Source organism: Oncorhynchus gorbuscha, linkage group LG14, assembly GCF_021184085.1.
Source record: "Oncorhynchus gorbuscha isolate QuinsamMale2020 ecotype Even-year linkage group LG14, OgorEven_v1.0, whole genome shotgun sequence".
Classification (NCBI taxonomy): domain Eukaryota; kingdom Metazoa; phylum Chordata; class Actinopteri; order Salmoniformes; family Salmonidae; genus Oncorhynchus; species Oncorhynchus gorbuscha.
This window is the reverse complement of record NC_060186.1, coordinates 31,583,679-31,602,762: the sequence shown is the minus strand read 5'-3', so window position 1 is coordinate 31,602,762 and position 19,084 is coordinate 31,583,679. Positions and strand designations below refer to the sequence as shown.

General features: G+C 42.2%; 1 protein-coding gene across 1 annotated transcript in view; it reads right to left on the bottom strand.

Annotated features, from left to right (window-relative positions):
* pcf11 (PCF11 cleavage and polyadenylation factor subunit) overlaps window positions 1-14,507 on the bottom strand; it is a 37,073-nt gene extending 22,566 nt beyond the window's left edge. The window contains 8 exon segments of the mRNA XM_046299160.1: window positions 3,872-4,049; window positions 9,269-10,065; window positions 10,067-10,142; window positions 10,422-10,429; window positions 10,541-10,756; window positions 11,014-11,196; window positions 11,637-11,762; window positions 14,128-14,507. Of these exon segments, the coding sequence (XP_046155116.1) occupies window positions 3,872-4,049; window positions 9,269-10,065; window positions 10,067-10,142; window positions 10,422-10,429; window positions 10,541-10,756; window positions 11,014-11,196; window positions 11,637-11,762; window positions 14,128-14,292 (1,749 nt within the window). The 5' untranslated portion in view covers window positions 14,293-14,507.
* Between the last annotated feature and the right edge of the window lie 4,577 nt (window positions 14,508-19,084).

Sequence of the window (19,084 nt, the reverse complement as noted above, 5' to 3'; positions counted from 1 at the left end):
TGCCTTAGAACAAAACCTACAGGCAAAACCAAGATGTTTGAGCGACCAGGAAATCAACAGGATTTCTGATGGCACGTTTTCCATGATCGCCTTATATGGCTGTGAATGCGACAGGAATGAACGGACACTTCCTATCGTTTCCCCAAGGTGTCTGCAGCATTGTGACGTATTTGTAGGCATATCATTGGAAGATTGACCATAAGAGACTACATTTACCAGGGGTCCCGCACGGTGTCTGTGTGGAAATTGGTGCGCAAAAGTCAGGTACCAGTATTTTTCCATCCGAATCTGAGAACAATGCAGGCTTCCAGGAATGGCATTTCAATGAAGAGATATATGACAAAACACCTTGAGGATGGATTCAAACAACGTTTTCCATGTTTCAGTCGATATTTTGGAGTTAATTCGGAAAAAAGTTTGACGTGTAGGTGACTGAATTTTCGGTTAGTTTCGGTAGCCAAATGCATAGTAACAAAACGGAACGTTGTGTCCTACACAAGCATCTTTCAGGAAAAACTGGACATCTGCTATGTAACTGAGAGTCTCCTCATTGAAACATCTGAAGTTCTTCAAAGGTAAATTATTTTATTTGATCCCTTTGCTGGTTTTTGTGAATATGTTGCGTGCTAAATGCTAACGCTAAATGCTAAGCTAGCTATCACCACTCTTACACAAATTATTGATTTTCTCTGGTTCTAAAGCATATTTTGAAAATCTGAGACGACAGGATTGTTAAGAAAAGGATAAGCTTGAGGATAGGCATATTTATTTCATTTCATTTGCGATTTTTAGAAATCGCTAACGTTGCGTTATGGTAATGAGCTTGAGGCTATGATTACGCTACCGAATACGGTGTGGGTAGGACTAACAGGTTAAAGACCTTTGAAAATGGAATCAAAGACATTTAAGACTTAACTTCTTATGGCTGCAGGGGCAGTATTGAGTAGCTTGGAAGAAAGGTGCCCAGAGTAAACTGCCTGCTCCTCAGTCCCAGTTGCTAATATATGCATATTATTATTAGTGTAGGATAGAAAACACTGAAGTTTCTAAAACTGTTTGAATTATGTCTGTGAGTATAACAGAACTCAAATGGCAGGCAAAAACCTGAGAAGAAATCCAAACAGGAAGTGGGAAATCTGAGGTTGGTCGATTTTCAACCCAGCCCTTATTGAATTCACAGTGGGATATTGGTTGTTGCACTTCCTAAGGCTTCCACTAGATGTCAACTGTCTTCAGAAACTTGTTTGAGGATTCTACTGTGAAGTGGGACCGAATGAGAGAGGAATGAGTCAGAGGTCTGCCAGCAGTCACGCGCATTTCACATGAGGTAGCGGCGTTCCTTTGCATTTTTGAAGACAAAGGAATTCTCTGGTTGGAATATTATTGAAGTTTTATGTTAAAAACATCCTAAAGAGTGATTATATACATCGTTTGACATGTTTCTACAGACAGTAATGGAACTTTTTGACATTTAGTCTGCAAATAGGGAACGTGCTTCATGACTTTGGATTTGTTTAACAAACGTGCTAACAAAAGTAGCTCTTTGGACAAAATTGATGGACATTATCGAACAAATCAAACATTTATTGTGGAACTGGTATTCCTGGGAGTGCATTCTGATGAAGACCATCAAAGGTAAGTGAATATTTATAATGCTATTTATGACTAATGTTGACTACCCAATATGGCAGATATCTTTTTGGCTGCTTTGTTGTCTGAAAGCTGTACTCACATTATTGCATGGTTTGCTTTTTCCGTAAAGCTTTTTTGAAATCTGACACAGCGGTTGCATTAATTGTTTTTAACAACTTCTCCACCGCCTACCTACCTCTTATCGTATTAAATCCTATAAAGTATTTATTTACCAAAAACCTTAGCTATGTATCAACAAAATTTGGAATCCTCAATTTAAATAATAAAAATGAGCAGTTATCTGCCTCCTGGGGTAAGTTTAAATAGGAATATACTTTTGAGATTTCAAATTGGGCTCAACTAATTCTATTATCCTTATTAATATACTTGTCACTCTGAAACAGTAATTATTCAATTGGACACGGGAGAATAAGGTAATAACGGCCTCATCCGGTGGGGAATGTTCAGATTGTATTGCGTTCCCCATTTTTATTATGGACCTTACTCAATACTCATCAATCAAGTTAGAAAGTCCATTTCCCACAATACCCCATGTTAAATTCAACATTGTGGTTAAATATACGGATTTAGTAATTTTATCAAATGTTCTAACAGATTAGTACAGTTCAAATCAGGATATGCATTTACATAAGAATATACATTCACACTTACTCTTTAATTAAAAATTCCTCAGCTATAGTACATATTACTAAATGGAAAGCATTTATCAACTATGTATTAATCACAGTCTCACATAATAGGGAGTGTATAAATTGTATACATTCAGGGCCAATCTTAAGGAGAAGTGTATCTATATGTCCATGTCTAACAATTGTATTTTCATCGACATGTATAATGAGTATTTCTGTAAAATGATGTGGCTCTGCAATATCACCGGATGTTTTTGGAACTAGTGAACATAACGTGCCAATGTATACTGAGATTTTTTAAATATAAATATGCACTTTATCAAACAAAACATACATGTATTGTGTAACATGATGTCCTATAAGTGTCATCTGATGAAGATCAAAGGTAAGTGATTCATTTTATATCTATTTGTGCTTTTTGTGACTCCTCTCTTTGGCTGGAAAAATGGCTGTTTTTCTGTGGCTTGGCTCTGACCTAACATAATCAATCGTTTGTGGTGCTTTCGCTGTAAAGCCTATTTGAAATCTGACACTTTGGTGGGATTAACAACAAGATTACCTTTAAAATGGTGTAAAATAAATCTATGTTTGAGGAATTGTAATTACGAGATTTCTGTTGTTTGAATTTGGCGCTCTGCACTTTCACTGGCTGTTGTCATATCAATCCCGTTAAGGTAATAGGGTGCCATTTTACTTTTTAGGGAGTGGGTTCCGCTGTCGGGATCAAATCAGCGGAAATTTCAAGGCACTCCTAGATGTCCCATAAACATCACTAGTGGGTCTTTTTTTCCCGATTAAATCGGTCCATATATAGCCTAGATATCGATCTATGAAGACTGTGTAATCAAGGAAAAAACTGAGTTTGATAACGCAACATCATTTAAAAAAATTAAAGTCGACGATAAACTTTCACAAAACACTTCGAAATACTTTTGTAATGCAACTTTAGGTATTAGTAAACGTTAATAATCTATCAAAATGATCACGGGGCGATGTATATTCAATAGCTCCACGTCCTGATATCATGTCCAAATATTTCTCAACCAAAACATCCTGTCGGAGACTGGAAGAAATGCGCTACCTCGTGTCCGTTTGACCAAGAAACAAATCCTAGACAAATGACAAGACTGTTGACATCGTGTGGAAGCTGTAGCTATTGCAACCTCGGCCCCATTTAATGTGGTTCCCATTCAACAATAGGTTCAAGTGGCGCATGGCTATATTTTCCCATTTTCAGTGATCAGATTTTCCTGCGCTTTTCAATGACACGCACGTTCTGTTATAGTCACAGCCGTGATTTAACCAGTTTTAGAAACGTCAGAGTGTTTTCTATCCACACATACGAATCATATGCATATACTATATTCCTGGCATGAGTAGCAGGACACTGAAATGTAGCGCGATTTTTAACAAAAAGCTGCGAAAATGCGCATGATCCATAACAGGTTTTAAGAAGCACCTGTGTTAAGGCATACCCTTTGAGCAATTCTCCTTTGTATACTTTACAATTAAATGCGGCATCTACTACCTACTCAAATTGTGGGGAGGAAAAGCTGAGGAGATAGGCCGATGTTTTTTTGTGGGCGTACCTTTTTGAGCAGGTCTCTCTTGCTGGCAGAGTGAAGCACCTCTGGGATCTGCAGGTTTGCATCGACACTAAGGCGATGCTGTTTGGGGGTGGTAGGTCTCTTGCTGCTGGAGTATGACGGCCGTCTCTGTGGAGGACCTGCCCCCTTCCCATGAGCCTCCTCTGACGACAACTTCAGACTGATGAAGGAATTAGTTAATTTATTTGACAACTTTCAAATACATGTGGGCAGTTTCCCGACCACAGATTATCTTTAGTCCAGGACTAGGCCCAATCTGTCTGAGGAACCACCCCTCAGTTGCCTCAGTCTTGTGAGTACAAAAATACACAGATATGCAGACATGCAGTGGTTAGGAGTGAGAACACACCGTGTCCCAGATTATACAGGTACACACCCTAACTAACACCACCAGTTAAGTGACTGTCCCACTGGATGTCATAAGGTGAATGCACCAATTTGTAAGTCGCTCTGGATAAGAGCGTCTGCTAAATGACTTAAATGTAAATGTAAATGAGATAACAAGCTGAGTATATGTGTCTGAGGTTCAGAGGCAGATAGTGCCATGAAAAAGTATTAGCCCCCTTTATAATTCTCTATTTTTGCATATTTTTGATACCGAATGTTAGACCTTTAACCAAAACCTAATTAGGTTAGGTCTACATGAAAATGTTTAATAAGCAACAAATTACAAGATTTGGAATGGCCTAGTCAAAGTCCAGATCTATTCCCAATTGAGATGTGGCAGGACTTGAAACGAGCAGTTCATACTTAAACTCACAAATGTCGCGGAGTTAAAGCAGTTCTGCATGCAAGAGTGGGCCAAAATTCCTCCACAGCGATGTGAGAGACTGATCAACAACTACAAGATGCATTTGGTTGCAGTCATTTCAGCTAAAGGTGGCAAGGGGTGCAAGGGGGCAATTACTTTTTCACACTGGGGAATTGGATGTTGCATAACTTTATTGATTAAATAAATACGCAATTGTTGTGTTATTTGTTCACCTGGGTCCCCTTTAGCTAAAATTTAATTTTGGTTGAAGATCTGATATGACATAGCTTCAGCGTTTAAATCAGCTAGAAAGATGTGTCGGTATCGAGTAATTGTCTCTGGCCCCCTCCCAGTTAGGGGGAGTGATGAGCTCTACAGCAGAGTCTCACAACTCAATCGCTGGCTGAAAACGGTTTTCTGCCCCTCCCAAAAGATAGAATTTGTAGATAATTGGCCCTCTTTCTGGGACTCACCCACAAACAGGACCAAGCCTGACCTGCTGAGGAGTGACGGACTCCATCCTAGCTGGAGAGGTGCTCTCATCTTATCTATCAACATAGACAGGGCTCTAACTCCTCTAGCTCCACAATGAAATAGGGTGCAGGCCAGGCAGCAGGCTGTTAGCCAGCCTGCCAGCATAGTGGAGTCTGCCACAAGCACAGTCAGTGTAGTCAGCTCAGCTATCACCATTGAGACCGTGTCTGTGCCTCGACCTAGGTTGGGCAAAACTAAACATGGCGGTGTTCGCCTTAGCAATCTCACTAGGATAAAGACCTCCTCCATTCCTGTCATTATTGAAAAAGATCATGATACCTCACATCTCAAAATGGGGCTACTTAATGTTTAGATCCCTTACTTCAAAGGCAATTATAGTCAATGAACTAATCACTGATCATAATCTTGATGTGATTGGCCTGACTGAAACATGGCTTAAGCCTGATGAATTTACTGTTTTAAATGAGGCCTCACCTCCTGGCTACACTAGTGACCATATCCCCCCTCCCATGCATTCCGCAAAGGCGGAGGTGTTGCTAACATTTACGATAGCAAATGTCTATTTACAAAAAAAAAAAGACGTTTTCGTCTTTTGAGCTTCTAGTCATGAAATCTATGCAGCCTACTCAATCACTTTTTATAGCTACTGTTTACAGGCCTCCTGGGCCATATACAGCGTTCCTCATAGAGTTCCCTGAATTCCTATCGGACCTTGTAGTCATAGCAGATAATATTCTAATCTTTGGTGACTTTAAATATTCACATGGAAAAGTCCACAGACCCACTCCAAAAGGCGTTCGGAGCCATCATCGACTCAGTGGGTTTTGTCCAACATGTCTCTGGACCTACTCACTGTCACAGTCATACTCTGGACTTAGTTTTGTCCCATGGAATAAATGTTGTGGATCTTAATGCTTTTCCTCATAATCCTGGACTATCGGACCACCATTTTATTACATTTGCAATTGAAACAAATAATCTGCTCAGACCCCAACCAAGGAACATCAAAAGTCGTGCTATAAATTCACAGACAAAACAAAGATTCCTTGATGTCCTTCCAGATTCCCTCTGTCTACCCAAGGGTGCCAGAGGACAAAAATCAGTTAACCACCTAACTGAGGAACTCAATTTAACCTTGCGCAATACCCTAGATGCAGTTGCACCCCTAAAAACAAAAAACATTTCTCATAAGAAACTAGCTCCCTGGTACACAGAAAATACCCGAGCTCTGAAGCAAGCTTCCAGAATATTGTAACGGAAATAGCGCCACACCAAACTGGAAGTCTTCCGACTAGCTTGGAAAGACAGTACCGAAGAGCCCTTACTGCTGCTCGATCATCCTATTTTTCCAACCTAATTGAGGAAAATAACAACAATCCGAAATTCCTTTTGATATTGTCGCAAAGCTAACTAAAAAGCATCATTCCCCAAGAGAGAATGGCTTTCACTTCAGCAGTGATAAATTCATGAACTTCTTTGAGGAAAAGATCATGATTATTAGAAAGCAAATTACAGACTCCTCTTTAAATCTGCGTATTCCTTCAAAGCTCAGTTGTCCTGAGTCTGAAAAACTCTGCCAGGACCTAGGATCAAGAGAGACGCTCAAGTGTTTTGGGACTATATCTCTTGACACAATGATGAAAATAATCATGGCCTCTAAACCTTCAAGCTGCATACTGGACCCTATTCCAACTAAACTACTGAAAGAGCTGCTTCCTGTGCTTGGGCCTCCTATGTTGAACATAATAAACGGCTCTCTATCCACCAGATGTGTACCAAACTCATTAAAAGTGGCAGTAATAAAGCCTCTCTCAAAAAAGCCAAACCGTGACCCAGAAAATATAAAAAACTATCTTTGTCCTCTGACAAATCAACTGTAAATGTCGGTGTTCCTCAGGGTTCAGTTTTAGGACCACTATTGCTTTCACTATATATTTTACCTCTTGGGGATGTTATTCGAAAACATAATGTTAACTTTCACTGCTATGCGGATGACACACAGCTGTACATTTCAATGAAACACGGTGAAGCCCCAAAATTGCCCTCGCTAGAAGCATGTGTTTCAGACACAAGGAAGTGGATGGCTGCAAACTTTCTACCTTTAAACTCGGACAAAACAGAGATGCTTGTTCTAGGTCCCAAGAAACAAAGAGATCTTCTGTTGAATTTGACAATTAATCTTAATGGTTGTACAGTCGTCTCAAATAAAACTGAAGGACCTCGGCGTTACTCTGGACCCTGATCTCTCTTTTGAAGAACATATCAAGACCGTTTCAAGGACAGCTTTTTCCCACAGCTGCCACGAATGATTTATCATCGAATAGATGTGAAAAACACTTTCGAGTAATTGATTCTAAACAACGTTTGCCATGTTTGTCGATATTATGGAGTTCATTTGGTAAAGAGTTTGGCGTTGATTTTTTTCTTAGCCAAACGTGATGAACAAAACGGAGCGATTTCTCCTACACAAATAATCTTTTTGGACAAAATGAACATTTGCTATCTAACTGAGTCTCCTCATTGAAAACATCCGAAGTTCTTCAAAGGTAAATTATTTTATTTGAATGCTTTTCTTGTTTTTGTGAAAATGTTGCCTGCTGAATGCTAGGCTTAATGCTATGCTAGCTATCAATACTCTTACACAAATGCTTGTGTAGCTATGGTTGAAAAGCATATTTTGAAAATCTGAGATGACAGTGTTGTTAACAAAAGGCTAAGCTTGCGAGTGAATATATTTCATTTCATTTGCGATTTTCATGAATAGTTAATGTTGTGTTATGGTAATGAGCTTGAGGCTATAATTACGCTCCCGGATACGGGATTGCTCGACGCTAGAGGTTAAGTCTTTACTGAAGACTCATCTCTTCAGTGGGTCATATGATTGAGTGTAGTCTGGCCCAGGAGTGGGAAGGTGAACGGAAAGGCTCTGGAGCAACGAAACGCCCTTGCTGTCTCTGCTTGGCTGGTTCCCCTCTTTCCACTGGGATTCTCTGCCTCTAACCCCATTACAGGGGCTGAGTCACTGGATTACTGGGGCTCTTTCATACCGTCCCGAGGAGGGGTGCGTCACTTGAGTGGATTGAGTCACTGATGTGATCTTCCTGTCTGGGTTAGCGCCCCCCCTTGGGTTGTGCCGTGGCGGAGATCTTTGTGGGCTATACTCGGCCTTGTCTCAGGATGGTAAGTTGGTGGTTGAAGATATCCCTCTAGTGGTGTGAGGGCTGTGCCTTGGCAAAGTGGGTGGGGTTATATCCTTCCAGCTTGGCCCTGTCCGGGGGTGTCCTCGGATGGGGCCACAGTGTCTCCTGACCCCTCCTGTCTCAGCCTCCAGTATTTATGCTGCAGTAGTTTACGTGTCGGGGGTCTAGGGTCAGTGTTTTATATCTGGAGTACTTCTCCTGTCCTATTCGGTGTACTTTGGGAATTTAAGTGTGCCCTCTCTAATTCTCTCTTTCTTTCTCTCTCTCAGAGGACCTGAGCCCTAGGACCATGCCTCAGGACTACCTGACATGATGACCCCTCGCTATCCCCAGTCCACCTGGCCATGCTGCTGCTCCATTTTCAACTGTTCTGCCTTATTATTTGACCATGCTGGTCATTTATGAACATTTGAACAGCGTGGCCATGTTCTGTTATAATCTCTACCCGGCACAGCCAGAAGAGGACTGGCCACCCCACATAGCCTGGTTCCTCTCTAGGTTCCTTCCTAGGTTTTGGCCTTTCTAGGGAGTTTTTCCTAGCCACCGTGCTTCTACACCTGCATTGCTTGCTGTTTGGGGTTTTAGGCTGGGTTTCTGTACAGCACTTTGAGATCATCTGATGTACGAAGGGCTATATAAATACATTTTATTTTGTTTTGATTTGATAACATTCAGCATATTTTTCTTTAGAGAATATAAAGTAGAAACAAATTAGAAATACTTTTTCAAGGCACTAAATACCATTAGGTAAGGATAAGAATACACTGACGTGATGCAACATATACTAGTACACAGCAGACTGAGAACATACCAATAAAGACTTTGGTGCATTCCTAATAACACCCTATTCCCTACATCGTGCACTACTTTTGACAAGAGCCCCATGGTCCATTTGCGAGACAGACAGTTCACAGGATATATCAGCCTACTCACTGTTTGTTCTCTTCCCAGCCACTCCTCCAGCGCTTGGCATTCTCCTTGGTCTCCTTGCCCTCTGAGGTAGTGCGGGGGGAGGAATGCGTGTCCCTGGCCTCCACCGGCCTCTCCTCAGCCGGCCTCTTGGTTCTTCTGGGCTCAGACGAGCTCTTCTTGGGGGTTACCCTCTCCTCTCTGGTGGTCCCGTGTTGGGGGTCCTCATGGTGAGAGGAGTGCTTGCCTCCTGACTGCCTCCCTCCTTTCCCAGGTTTGTGTAAAGGAGGAGAGGGGGATATGCTCCTGGCTCTCCTCTTGGGGGACCTCCTCTCAGTCTTTCTCTTAGGTGAGTGCAGGTGCAGCGAGGGGGAACGGGAGCGTTTCCTGGCATTGGTCCTGGCATTCCCTCTGATCTGGTTCTCTGGTTTCTCTACAGGCTCCGGTTTCTCACGCTCCGGTTTGCTGACTGAGCCGTTGGCCATCTTCCCCCTGCCTGATGCCTTCATCACTGCCTCATCCATCTCTTTCTCCTTATCAGTGCATTTCTTCTTCTCTTTCACCTCTTCTTTCGGGTCGGCCTTGTCATGGAGATGTTTCCTCAGCCTGGGGTCTTTCTTGCCCGTGGCATCCGCTGTCGACTTCATGTTCTCAGCCTCATAGTGCTTGCTCTTCCCAAGCACTCCTTTAGCCATGGGAGAGAGGGACTTGGACTTGGTTTTCACTTCTAGAAGTTCTTTCTTGGGGGGGCCGTGTCCTCTCAGGCCTGCCGGGTCGCTCTGGCAGTTGTTTCTCTGGTGTGTGTGCTGGTCCTCCCATACCATGGCCTTCTTTCTTATGGCTGGTTGATTCTTTGGCCTGGAGGGCCCCTGGGCCGGCCCGGTTGAGGCGGGGGTCCCTGGTGGGGGGTTTGGGGTCAGAGACAGGGGGGGATACAGGATTTGATGACAGAGGGAGGCAGGGTGGACTTTGGCACTATTGCTGGAGTTGACAGTACCACGTTAGCAGCCTGAAATGTAAAAGAGGGGCAGGACTGAGAACATCTTGTGTTTAGTAAACGAGACAGTGCACCAGAAGACATGAAGAAAATTTAACAGAAACCTACCTGTTTAAAATGTTATTATTAATAGATTAAATGTTACAAAACACCAACACTTCTGAAAGTGTCTACTCTCACCCTGCTCCCTGCGGACCAAACATATAGACACACACACACATATATACATACACATATATTTTAAAACATTTCAATTAGATTTTCAAAAGGGGGAAAATGGGTACAATAGTGAGTCTCACCAGTTGTGCCTTGGTCTGCTCCAGCTCAAGCTCAATCTTCTTCTGCTGTAGCTCCAGTAGCTGTTTCTGCTTGGCCAGCAGCTGCTGCCTTATCACCTGCTCCTGGGTGATGCTCTTCTCACTGACGCTGGGGACCACTGCAGGCTGGGGAGCAGGGGCTGGGGCACGGGCTAGGGGTGCAGGGGACAGGGCCCTAGGGGAGGTCACCTCCTCAGGCTGGAGCGGGGAGAAAACATTCAGGGATGGGAAGGACTCAGGTCGACAGGTAGCGGAGTGTGTGTGTGTAGATATGTCCAGTGTTGCAAAGGGTCAGGATGTCTTTTACTTTATGGATCATATTGTCACGAAGGTTGTGCAATAAACAGCAAAACTTGAATAACTTTGGCGCAGTTTCTACTTTCCTCTATCCACAGACGCTTTCAGAACAGCAGATCCTCCTCTAGGACACAGAGATATACAGACAGTTTACTCACATGTTTTAAAAACTTAGGGTTGACATGAATGCTGGCGTTCACAGTAGGGGGCAGTGCTTTGATGGGCCAGGCCGGGTCGTGAGAGTTGACTCGCACGTCCAGAGCGTAGAGTTTCTTCAGTGGGAAGATCTCATCCCAGGTGGAGCGTAATTTGAACAGACTTTTCCTAGTGTTCTCATCCACCTACAAAACAGAGGACACAGCTTGGACCACAGCTCAACTCAAAGACCTGCAGCACAATACTTCACAAACGAACACATTCTACCGCCAAAGGCCTATAGTTTAGCAGTACATTGAATTCAGGCAAGATCAAGAAGGCACTTAGAAAATGTGTCTAATTACACTAACAAAGGTGCTTTGTATTAACTGTTAAACTGTGAAATATTACACATTCTGTATACCACACTGCATTTTAATGCAAAGACAATTAATGACTTGGATATTTTCCAATCAAGCACTTCCCCAAATCAAAGGGGAACCACACAAACACCATTTTATTAGTAAAAATGCATTATACAAGGCAAGAGATCGACTAGACAAAAGCAAGCAGTACAGTGGTCAGCTAATTGTATAAAAGGTGCTTATTAATCTTCAAGAATGCACAAAAATAAAGTAGTATATACCTTTTCAAAAACACATATAAATGAAGTGACTAGGTTTTTAGCAAACACTGCAAGGTATTCGCCTCCAACATTCTTCACTATGGAATCCACTAAGTACAAAACTGGAAGCTTCTCGGCAGCTGGAGCCTAGGGTAATAGAAAACTCAACAAGTTTAGAAAACAACAGGGGTTAATACCAACATTTCAGATAAAAAAGGCATCACATTGATTATGTATTAGTTAAGCAAAAAGTTAACGTAAGAAGTGTTTGGGCTAGAAGAAAAAATCCTTGTCAGTCTTGGGTAATAACTTTAAAAACGTTTCTTTTCTTTTTTGAATGTAAAAATCAATTGATTGTCCGTGGCATGATAGATCAGAAAAAACATGTATTGCAGGAAAAAACAGTTGACAATTGTTCTGCATGTAGGGGGGGAAAACTGTTATAAAAAATCAGCCTATTTTCACCGGTTACAGGAACAAGTTGTTTTTTTTAATCCATAAGGAAAATAGCAGTCCAAAAAAACAAAAACAAAACAAATAGTGACGTGTCTTCATTCTGGATCAAAACATTGAATGTCCATAAAAAGTACTTTGTTCAACTATTACTTGTGTCTTGTATCGGGCACAGGAAAAAAATATATATATTGTCCATCCAGAAGAAATGGTTCAAGCCCCCCCCACCCTCCTTTTTAATTACCTCAAAAGAGTGTCTCTGGCAGAGAGATCACTCCATGTACATTCCCGTTTTATTGAATGAAGTCCCCGTTATAACACCCCACTGAGGGGGCAGTCCATTTGAAGAAGTAGTATCTCCCTTTTAGAACAAAAATAGGATGTAACATACTAAGAGTAGACAAGAATAGAGCAGGATTTTGGGGGGGGGTTCATTTAAAATGTGCAATTGCAAGATAAGTCTTGAACAATGTGCCTGGAAAAGCAAATCACTAGGACTTTACTTGATAAATGGTCATGAGCAAACATGACAATTTCAGTTGTAAACCCAATTCACATGTCAATAAAACACAAAATATACAAATATACTGCATTTAAGCCAATATTAAGCCAATAGACATTCCCATATAAATGGTGAACGCCTTGGTTCTGATAAGTGACAATGAACATCACATTTATCAAAAACGGAGTTTAACACCAATCAGGCAATAAGCAGAGATCTGATTCTGTACCAATAAATTACACTGGGAAATAAAAAAGACAAAAAGCATATTTCATATTTTTTATTATCACATTTTACCATTCATTGACATTTCAAAATTCAAATAGATAATATCAAAAGCAGCTGATAAGTCAAATTGAAAGAGACCAGTTTACTTTCACAAGAAAACTATTGACACTATTCTAAATTTCAACAGCTACATATTCGATCTGCATCTTTGTGTACCTATTATTTGTTTTGTTATTATTACTCCAGCTAGCTAGATACTTTTGTCTAACAATAACTAACCAGCAGTAACGTTAGGCCTGTAGGCCACCTGAAGTTACAAACAAATTACCTTTACTGCTACTGGAACAGCCGATCGACCCGTGCATGGCAGTAATTAGTGATTTTATTGGAGGTGCAGAAGAGGTGGATTTGGCTCATGTGCACTTGGTCAAAAACAAGAGTTTCTTTCCACAGGATACATTTTTTCGGTTACAAATTTTGTGGAAGTACATACCAGCCGTAATAGTTGCTCAGCGAAACTCCATTCCTTTGTAAGTAGCGGACTCTTATTTTTATTATACATTATTAAGCATGAAAATCTGCTTCATGGCCTTAAGGAGACCCCATATTCAACGTATCCTGTAAACCCAGATTCTGGTTCAAGTAATTTATGTAGAAAGTGAAACGAGGCCTAAATGTATGCAATAACTATTTTGCATTGTTAGGTAGGCCAGTGTGTACTGACTTAAATTTGGAAATTGATGTGGCCAAACCACGTGTGTAAACCTGTCAAACTTGTGGAATGCTTTGCACTGGCATGCTAGCGTTAGCTAACTGAAATAGCCATTAAGTTTCCACCGTCATGTCGCCATATTTGATTCGGTTTCCGTACCGTTAACGTGTTTCCAAATAGTGTTAAGTTATGAAATGTGAAAAATACCCCACAGCATGACGTCTTTATATAAGATCTGACAAATAATGGTGGCTTCCTAACGTTACTCTGATCTGGCAACTGAATTTCTGAATTATTTCCTAGCAAATGACAATCGGCTTCGGGAAATGGCATGTTAACGTTAGCTAACTAGCTCAGGGGATAACATCAGCTAGCCTAGATAATGTTACATTGCCTTTCTAAATGTAATCAGCATGAAATTAATTGCTATAACGTTATTTTGTTGAAACTGGTACTGTTGACAAGAAACGTTAGCCAACGTTATGACGCTACAACAAGAACAGCGATTCAACAGTGTTGCCGCCATGATGTTGCCATGGGCAGCTGTTTCAAGGCTACTGTTAGCTTTCTTCATCGAAGTTAATAGCTGAAATTGAAAATTCTATATTCATAAAAACCTTGGTGATTTGTGCTTCAATTATTGCGACGATATCCTTGGCGAAGTGCAGATTCTCCTCTGCCAGAATGGTCAGCATGTTGATGTGAGGTTTACTGTTGAATGTCAAATCTTCGAGGGAGGACTGATACTCTCGGCAGGCATCTTCCCTCGCCGCGTCGTCCATCTTTGCGATGTGTGATCGATCAAATACTAAACCAATCTTATCAGAAACATAACCATTTATTACGAGGCAGTCCATAAACACATTTGACTTTATATTTATTTTCCAACTCGTTACGAATTATTTTGTATTCCCTTTGCATCTGTAATCGACGTTTCCACTCTTCTTTTTTATGTCAGAAGATGGCGGCTGCAACTCGATCAACTAAACGCGTCATACAAAATAATTTTTATACAGCCTCAGTTGGTGTCCTCCTATTGGATAGTTTGAGTTGCGTGCGCGTGAACTTTGTGCGAACGACTCATTCATTCAACCTAATTGGTCAAAATGTTACCATCTTCGGTTAGCCAATCAAATTCGAATGCATTGCATAATAGACGGATTACATGCTGACTAAACCGGCTACTCGCGTGCGCATGTTGTTTTCTGTCCCCCAGAAGCGTCCACGACTAGCAGGTCAAAGTACCAAAACCAACTATATGAATTTGAGGAGGGGTCGAAATATTTATGGGTATTAAAGCTAGCTCTCTGTTGCTAGCGAATTTGTCCTAGGAGATAGTGTCCGGAAGTGGGAGAAGATGGCGCGAGATGGATTTGAGCCGAGATTCTGCACATTTTCTCATTGATCAAACATTTGATCTCCGTACAGTTTTCTGTTTCCAAAACTAGAATCTGTGACATAGTGGGCTGCATTTAGTAGACTTTACCCTATGCCAAATTTGGTAAAAATGGCATTGTTTAGAAGGAGTGCAAGGATAAATTAAGCTATTGCACATGCGCACTTCGAGTTCCCTAACGGAAATAAGCAAGTAAATGCTAGAATGAGCCAATATGATCTCACTAGATCGTGCTTGGCTCTGCCCATCTCCTTGCTTATTCTGCCCACTATGATTCATTTGCTCCGATTGGAAATTACAGGTTCTGGTCTATCTTGGGTCAGTTATAAAACATATTTGGGTGAGGCAGGATTTGCGAGCTATGTAATAGCGTGAGCAGTTTGGATTGAATAACATGTACATTTATTTTACAATGCTCTCGCAAGCAACGCAGGTGGTTTGGACAGCATGTTAGCTGACAACGTCACGAAAGCGCCGCTGCAGCCAGGTCGATGGTGGAAGCAGAATTGGAGCTTGAATCTGATAGCGGTGGAAATAAGGATAAATGGACATTCGTTCAAAAATTGTGAAAAATACATCTACTTCTGCAGACTCCCGATTTTATATAGAAGAAATACGTTTTGGGGTCAACAAGATATGCCGAACTTCGTGGGTCCGTTTGAAATATCAAATAGAAATTTAAATCTGAAAATCACTAAAGTGGATTTTTTTGTATCTGTTGGTCAGAAGAAACATGTTGGATCTCACGCAAACTGATGGATATGATGTGTTGTGCTTCGATTTAGGAAGCAGGGCACCTGTCAAACGAGTCATTCTCGAGTACAGAAGAATTCGACATTGCTCTAATGAAAAAGATTAATGGAGTGGTCGAGGTACGTAAAATAAATTGCATTGTAAATGTCAGGAAGGACAAGTTTGTCTGTTTCTCCAAATCTGAGTGCATATGAGATATGTGAACTACCCTGGCAGTGTTTATTCCCAGAACTTTGCAATGCACCCACTGTAAACTATTTGGACTTACAGTATATCAAGTGTATACAGGACTAGAATACAGTATATACATCATTGGGTAAAACAGTATGTAAACATTTAAGTGATCAGTGTTCAATGACTAATTACATAGGGAAGCAGTCTTAAGGTGCAGGGCTGAGTACTGGGTGTTCCCTGTATTGAGGATCAGCATGGGGGAGGTGTTCGCTTACCCTCACCGCCTGGGGTCGGCCCATAAGGAAATCTAGGATCCACAGGGAGGACTTCAGACCCAAGGCTACAAACTTGGAGGGCACATTGGTGTTGAAAGCTGAGTTGTAGTCGAACAGCATTCTCACATACTGTAGGTATTTAATTTTGTCCAGGTGGGATAGGGCATTGTGTAGTGGGTCAAGGGTGTCGAGTATGGTGGAGGAGGAATTGTTACATGCTGACCAGACTGGACACGTCGCATGCGCAAGCATCGCAAAATACATGTTATTCAATTATTGCACCCACACTGCTCGAGAGCGTCTGCGATGCCAAGGGCTAAAATAGAACTCCTTTCTATTTCTGATGCATATTGCGCTGAAAGTCCTGCCTCTCCCATCTTCTCATTGGTTTATAGAAGCAGGTACCCACATGCCATCTCCTCATTGGTTGTACCCACGTCGGTGATTGAAAGACGAACTGTTTTGCTGGTTGGTGTGGTAATACTATGAAAGTTTAGATGCCAATCATCATATAAGTTCAAAGATGAAAAAGCCTGGAAAGATGACTTGAAACGATTGGGTTGGTCGTTTTATGTGTGGATTAATTGTCGGAGTAGAGGACCTTGTGCATTTCAGGTAAAATAACAACTCAATGTTTATATTCCAGGACAAATTAGCTAGCAACTGCAAGCTAGATAAATAGGACAAATTAACGTTAGCTAGCAAGTGCAAGCTAACTAGCTAAATTGCCATACATGTTTAATGCTTTGACCTGTCCCCAAATTAATGTCATTGGTTCAGTTTGTTTTGATATTTTAACCTGCGTGTGGTGACCGCATTTGGTGTAGGGGGACAAAATAAATTTATGCACGATAGCGTGCGCACGCACGCAGACGGTTTGTGTTCTGTGTTATCACTATCGGCAGCTTGGAAATTAAAGACTAACTGAAATCAAAATCAGGAATGGACAATGATTTAAGTATTCAATAAATCAAAATCAAATCAAATTTTATTTGTCACATACACATGGTTAGCAGATGTTAATGCGAGTGTAGCGAAATGCTTGTGCTTCTAGTTCCGACAATGCAGTGATAACCAACAAGTAATCTAACTAACAATTCCAAAACTACTGTCTTATACACAGTGTAAGGGGATAAGGAACATGTACATAAGGATATATGAATGAGTGATGTACAGAGCAGCATACAGTAGATGGTATCGAGTACAGTATATACATATGAGATGAGTGTGTAGACAAAGTAAACAAAGTGGCATAGTTAAAGTGGCTAGTGATACATGTGTTACATAAGGATGCAGTCGATGATGTAGAGTACAGTATATACATATGCATATGAGATGAATAATGTAGGGTAAGTAACATTATATAAGGTAGCATTGTTTAAAGTGGCTAGTGATATATTTACATCATTTCCCATCAATTCCCATTATTAAAATGGCTGGAGTTGGGTCAGTGTCAATGACAGTGTGTTGGCAGCAGCCACTCAGTGTTAGTGGTGGCTGTTTAACAGTCTGATGGCCTTGAGATAGAAGCTGTTTTTCAGTCTCTCGGTCCCAGCTTTGATGCACCTGTACTGACCTCGCCTTCTGGATGATAGCGGGGTGAACAGGCAGTGGTTCGGGTGGTTGATGTCCTTGATGATCTTTATGGCCTTCCTGTAACAACGGGTGGTGTAGGTGTCCTGGAGGGCAGGTAGTTTGCCCCCGGTGATGCGTTGTGCAGTCCTCACTACCGTCTGGAGAGCCTTACGGTTGAGGGCGGAGCAGTTGCCGTACCAGGCGGTGATACAGCCCGCCAGGATGCTCTCGATTGTGCATCTGTAGAAGTTTGTGAGTGCTTTTGGTGACAAGCCGAATTTCTTCAGCCTCCTGAGGTTGAATAGGCGCTGCTGCGCCTTCTTCACGACGCTGTCAGTGTGAGTGGACCAATTCAGTTTGTCTGTGATGTGTATGCCGAGGAACTTAAAACTAGCTACCCTCTCCACTACTGTTCCATCGATGTGGATAGGGGGGTGTTCCCTCTGCTGCTTCCTGAAGTCCACAATCATCTCCTTAGTTTTGTTGACGTTGAGTGTGAGGTTATTTTCCTGACACCACACTCCGAGGGCCCTCACCTCCTCCCTGTAGGCCGTCTCGTCGTTGTTGGTAATCAAGCCTACCACTGTTGTGTCGTCCGCAAACTTGATGATTGAGTTGGAGGCGTGCGTGGCCACGCAGTCGTGGGTGAACAGGGAGTACAGGAGAGGGCTCAGAACGCACCCTTGTGGGGCCCCCGTGTTGAGGATCAGCGGGGAGGAGATGTTGTTGCCTACCCTCACCACCTGGGGCGGCCCGTCAGGAAGTCCAGTACCCAGTTGCACAGGGCGGGGTCGAGACCCAGGGTCTCGAGCTTGATGACGAGCTTGGAGGGTACTATGGTGTTGAATGCCGAGCTGAAGTCGATGAACAGCATTCTCACATAGGTATTCCTCTTGTCCAGGTGGGTTAGGGCAGTGTGCAGTGTGGTTGAGATTGCATCGTCTGTGGACCTATTTGGGCGGTAAGCAAATTGGAGTGGGTCTAGGGTGTCAGGTAGGGTGGAGGTGATATGGTCCTTGACTAGTCTCTCAAAGCACTTCATGATGACGGAAGTGAGTGCTACGGGCGGTAGTCGTTTAGCTCAGTTACCTTAGCTTTCTTGGGAACAGGAACAATGGTGGCCCTCTTGAAGCATGTGGGAACAGCAGACTGGTATAGGGATTGATTGAATATGTCCGTAAACACACCGGCCAGCTGGTCTGCGCATGCTCTGAGGGCGCGGCTGGGGATGCCGTCTGGGCCTGCAGCCTTGCGAGGGTTAACACGTTTAAATGTCTTGCTCACCTCGGCTGCAGTGAAGGAGAGACCGCATGTTTCCGTTGCAGGCCGTGTCAGTGGCACTGTATTGTCCTCAAAGCGGGCAAAAAAGTTATTTAGTCTGCCTGGGAGCAAGACATCCTG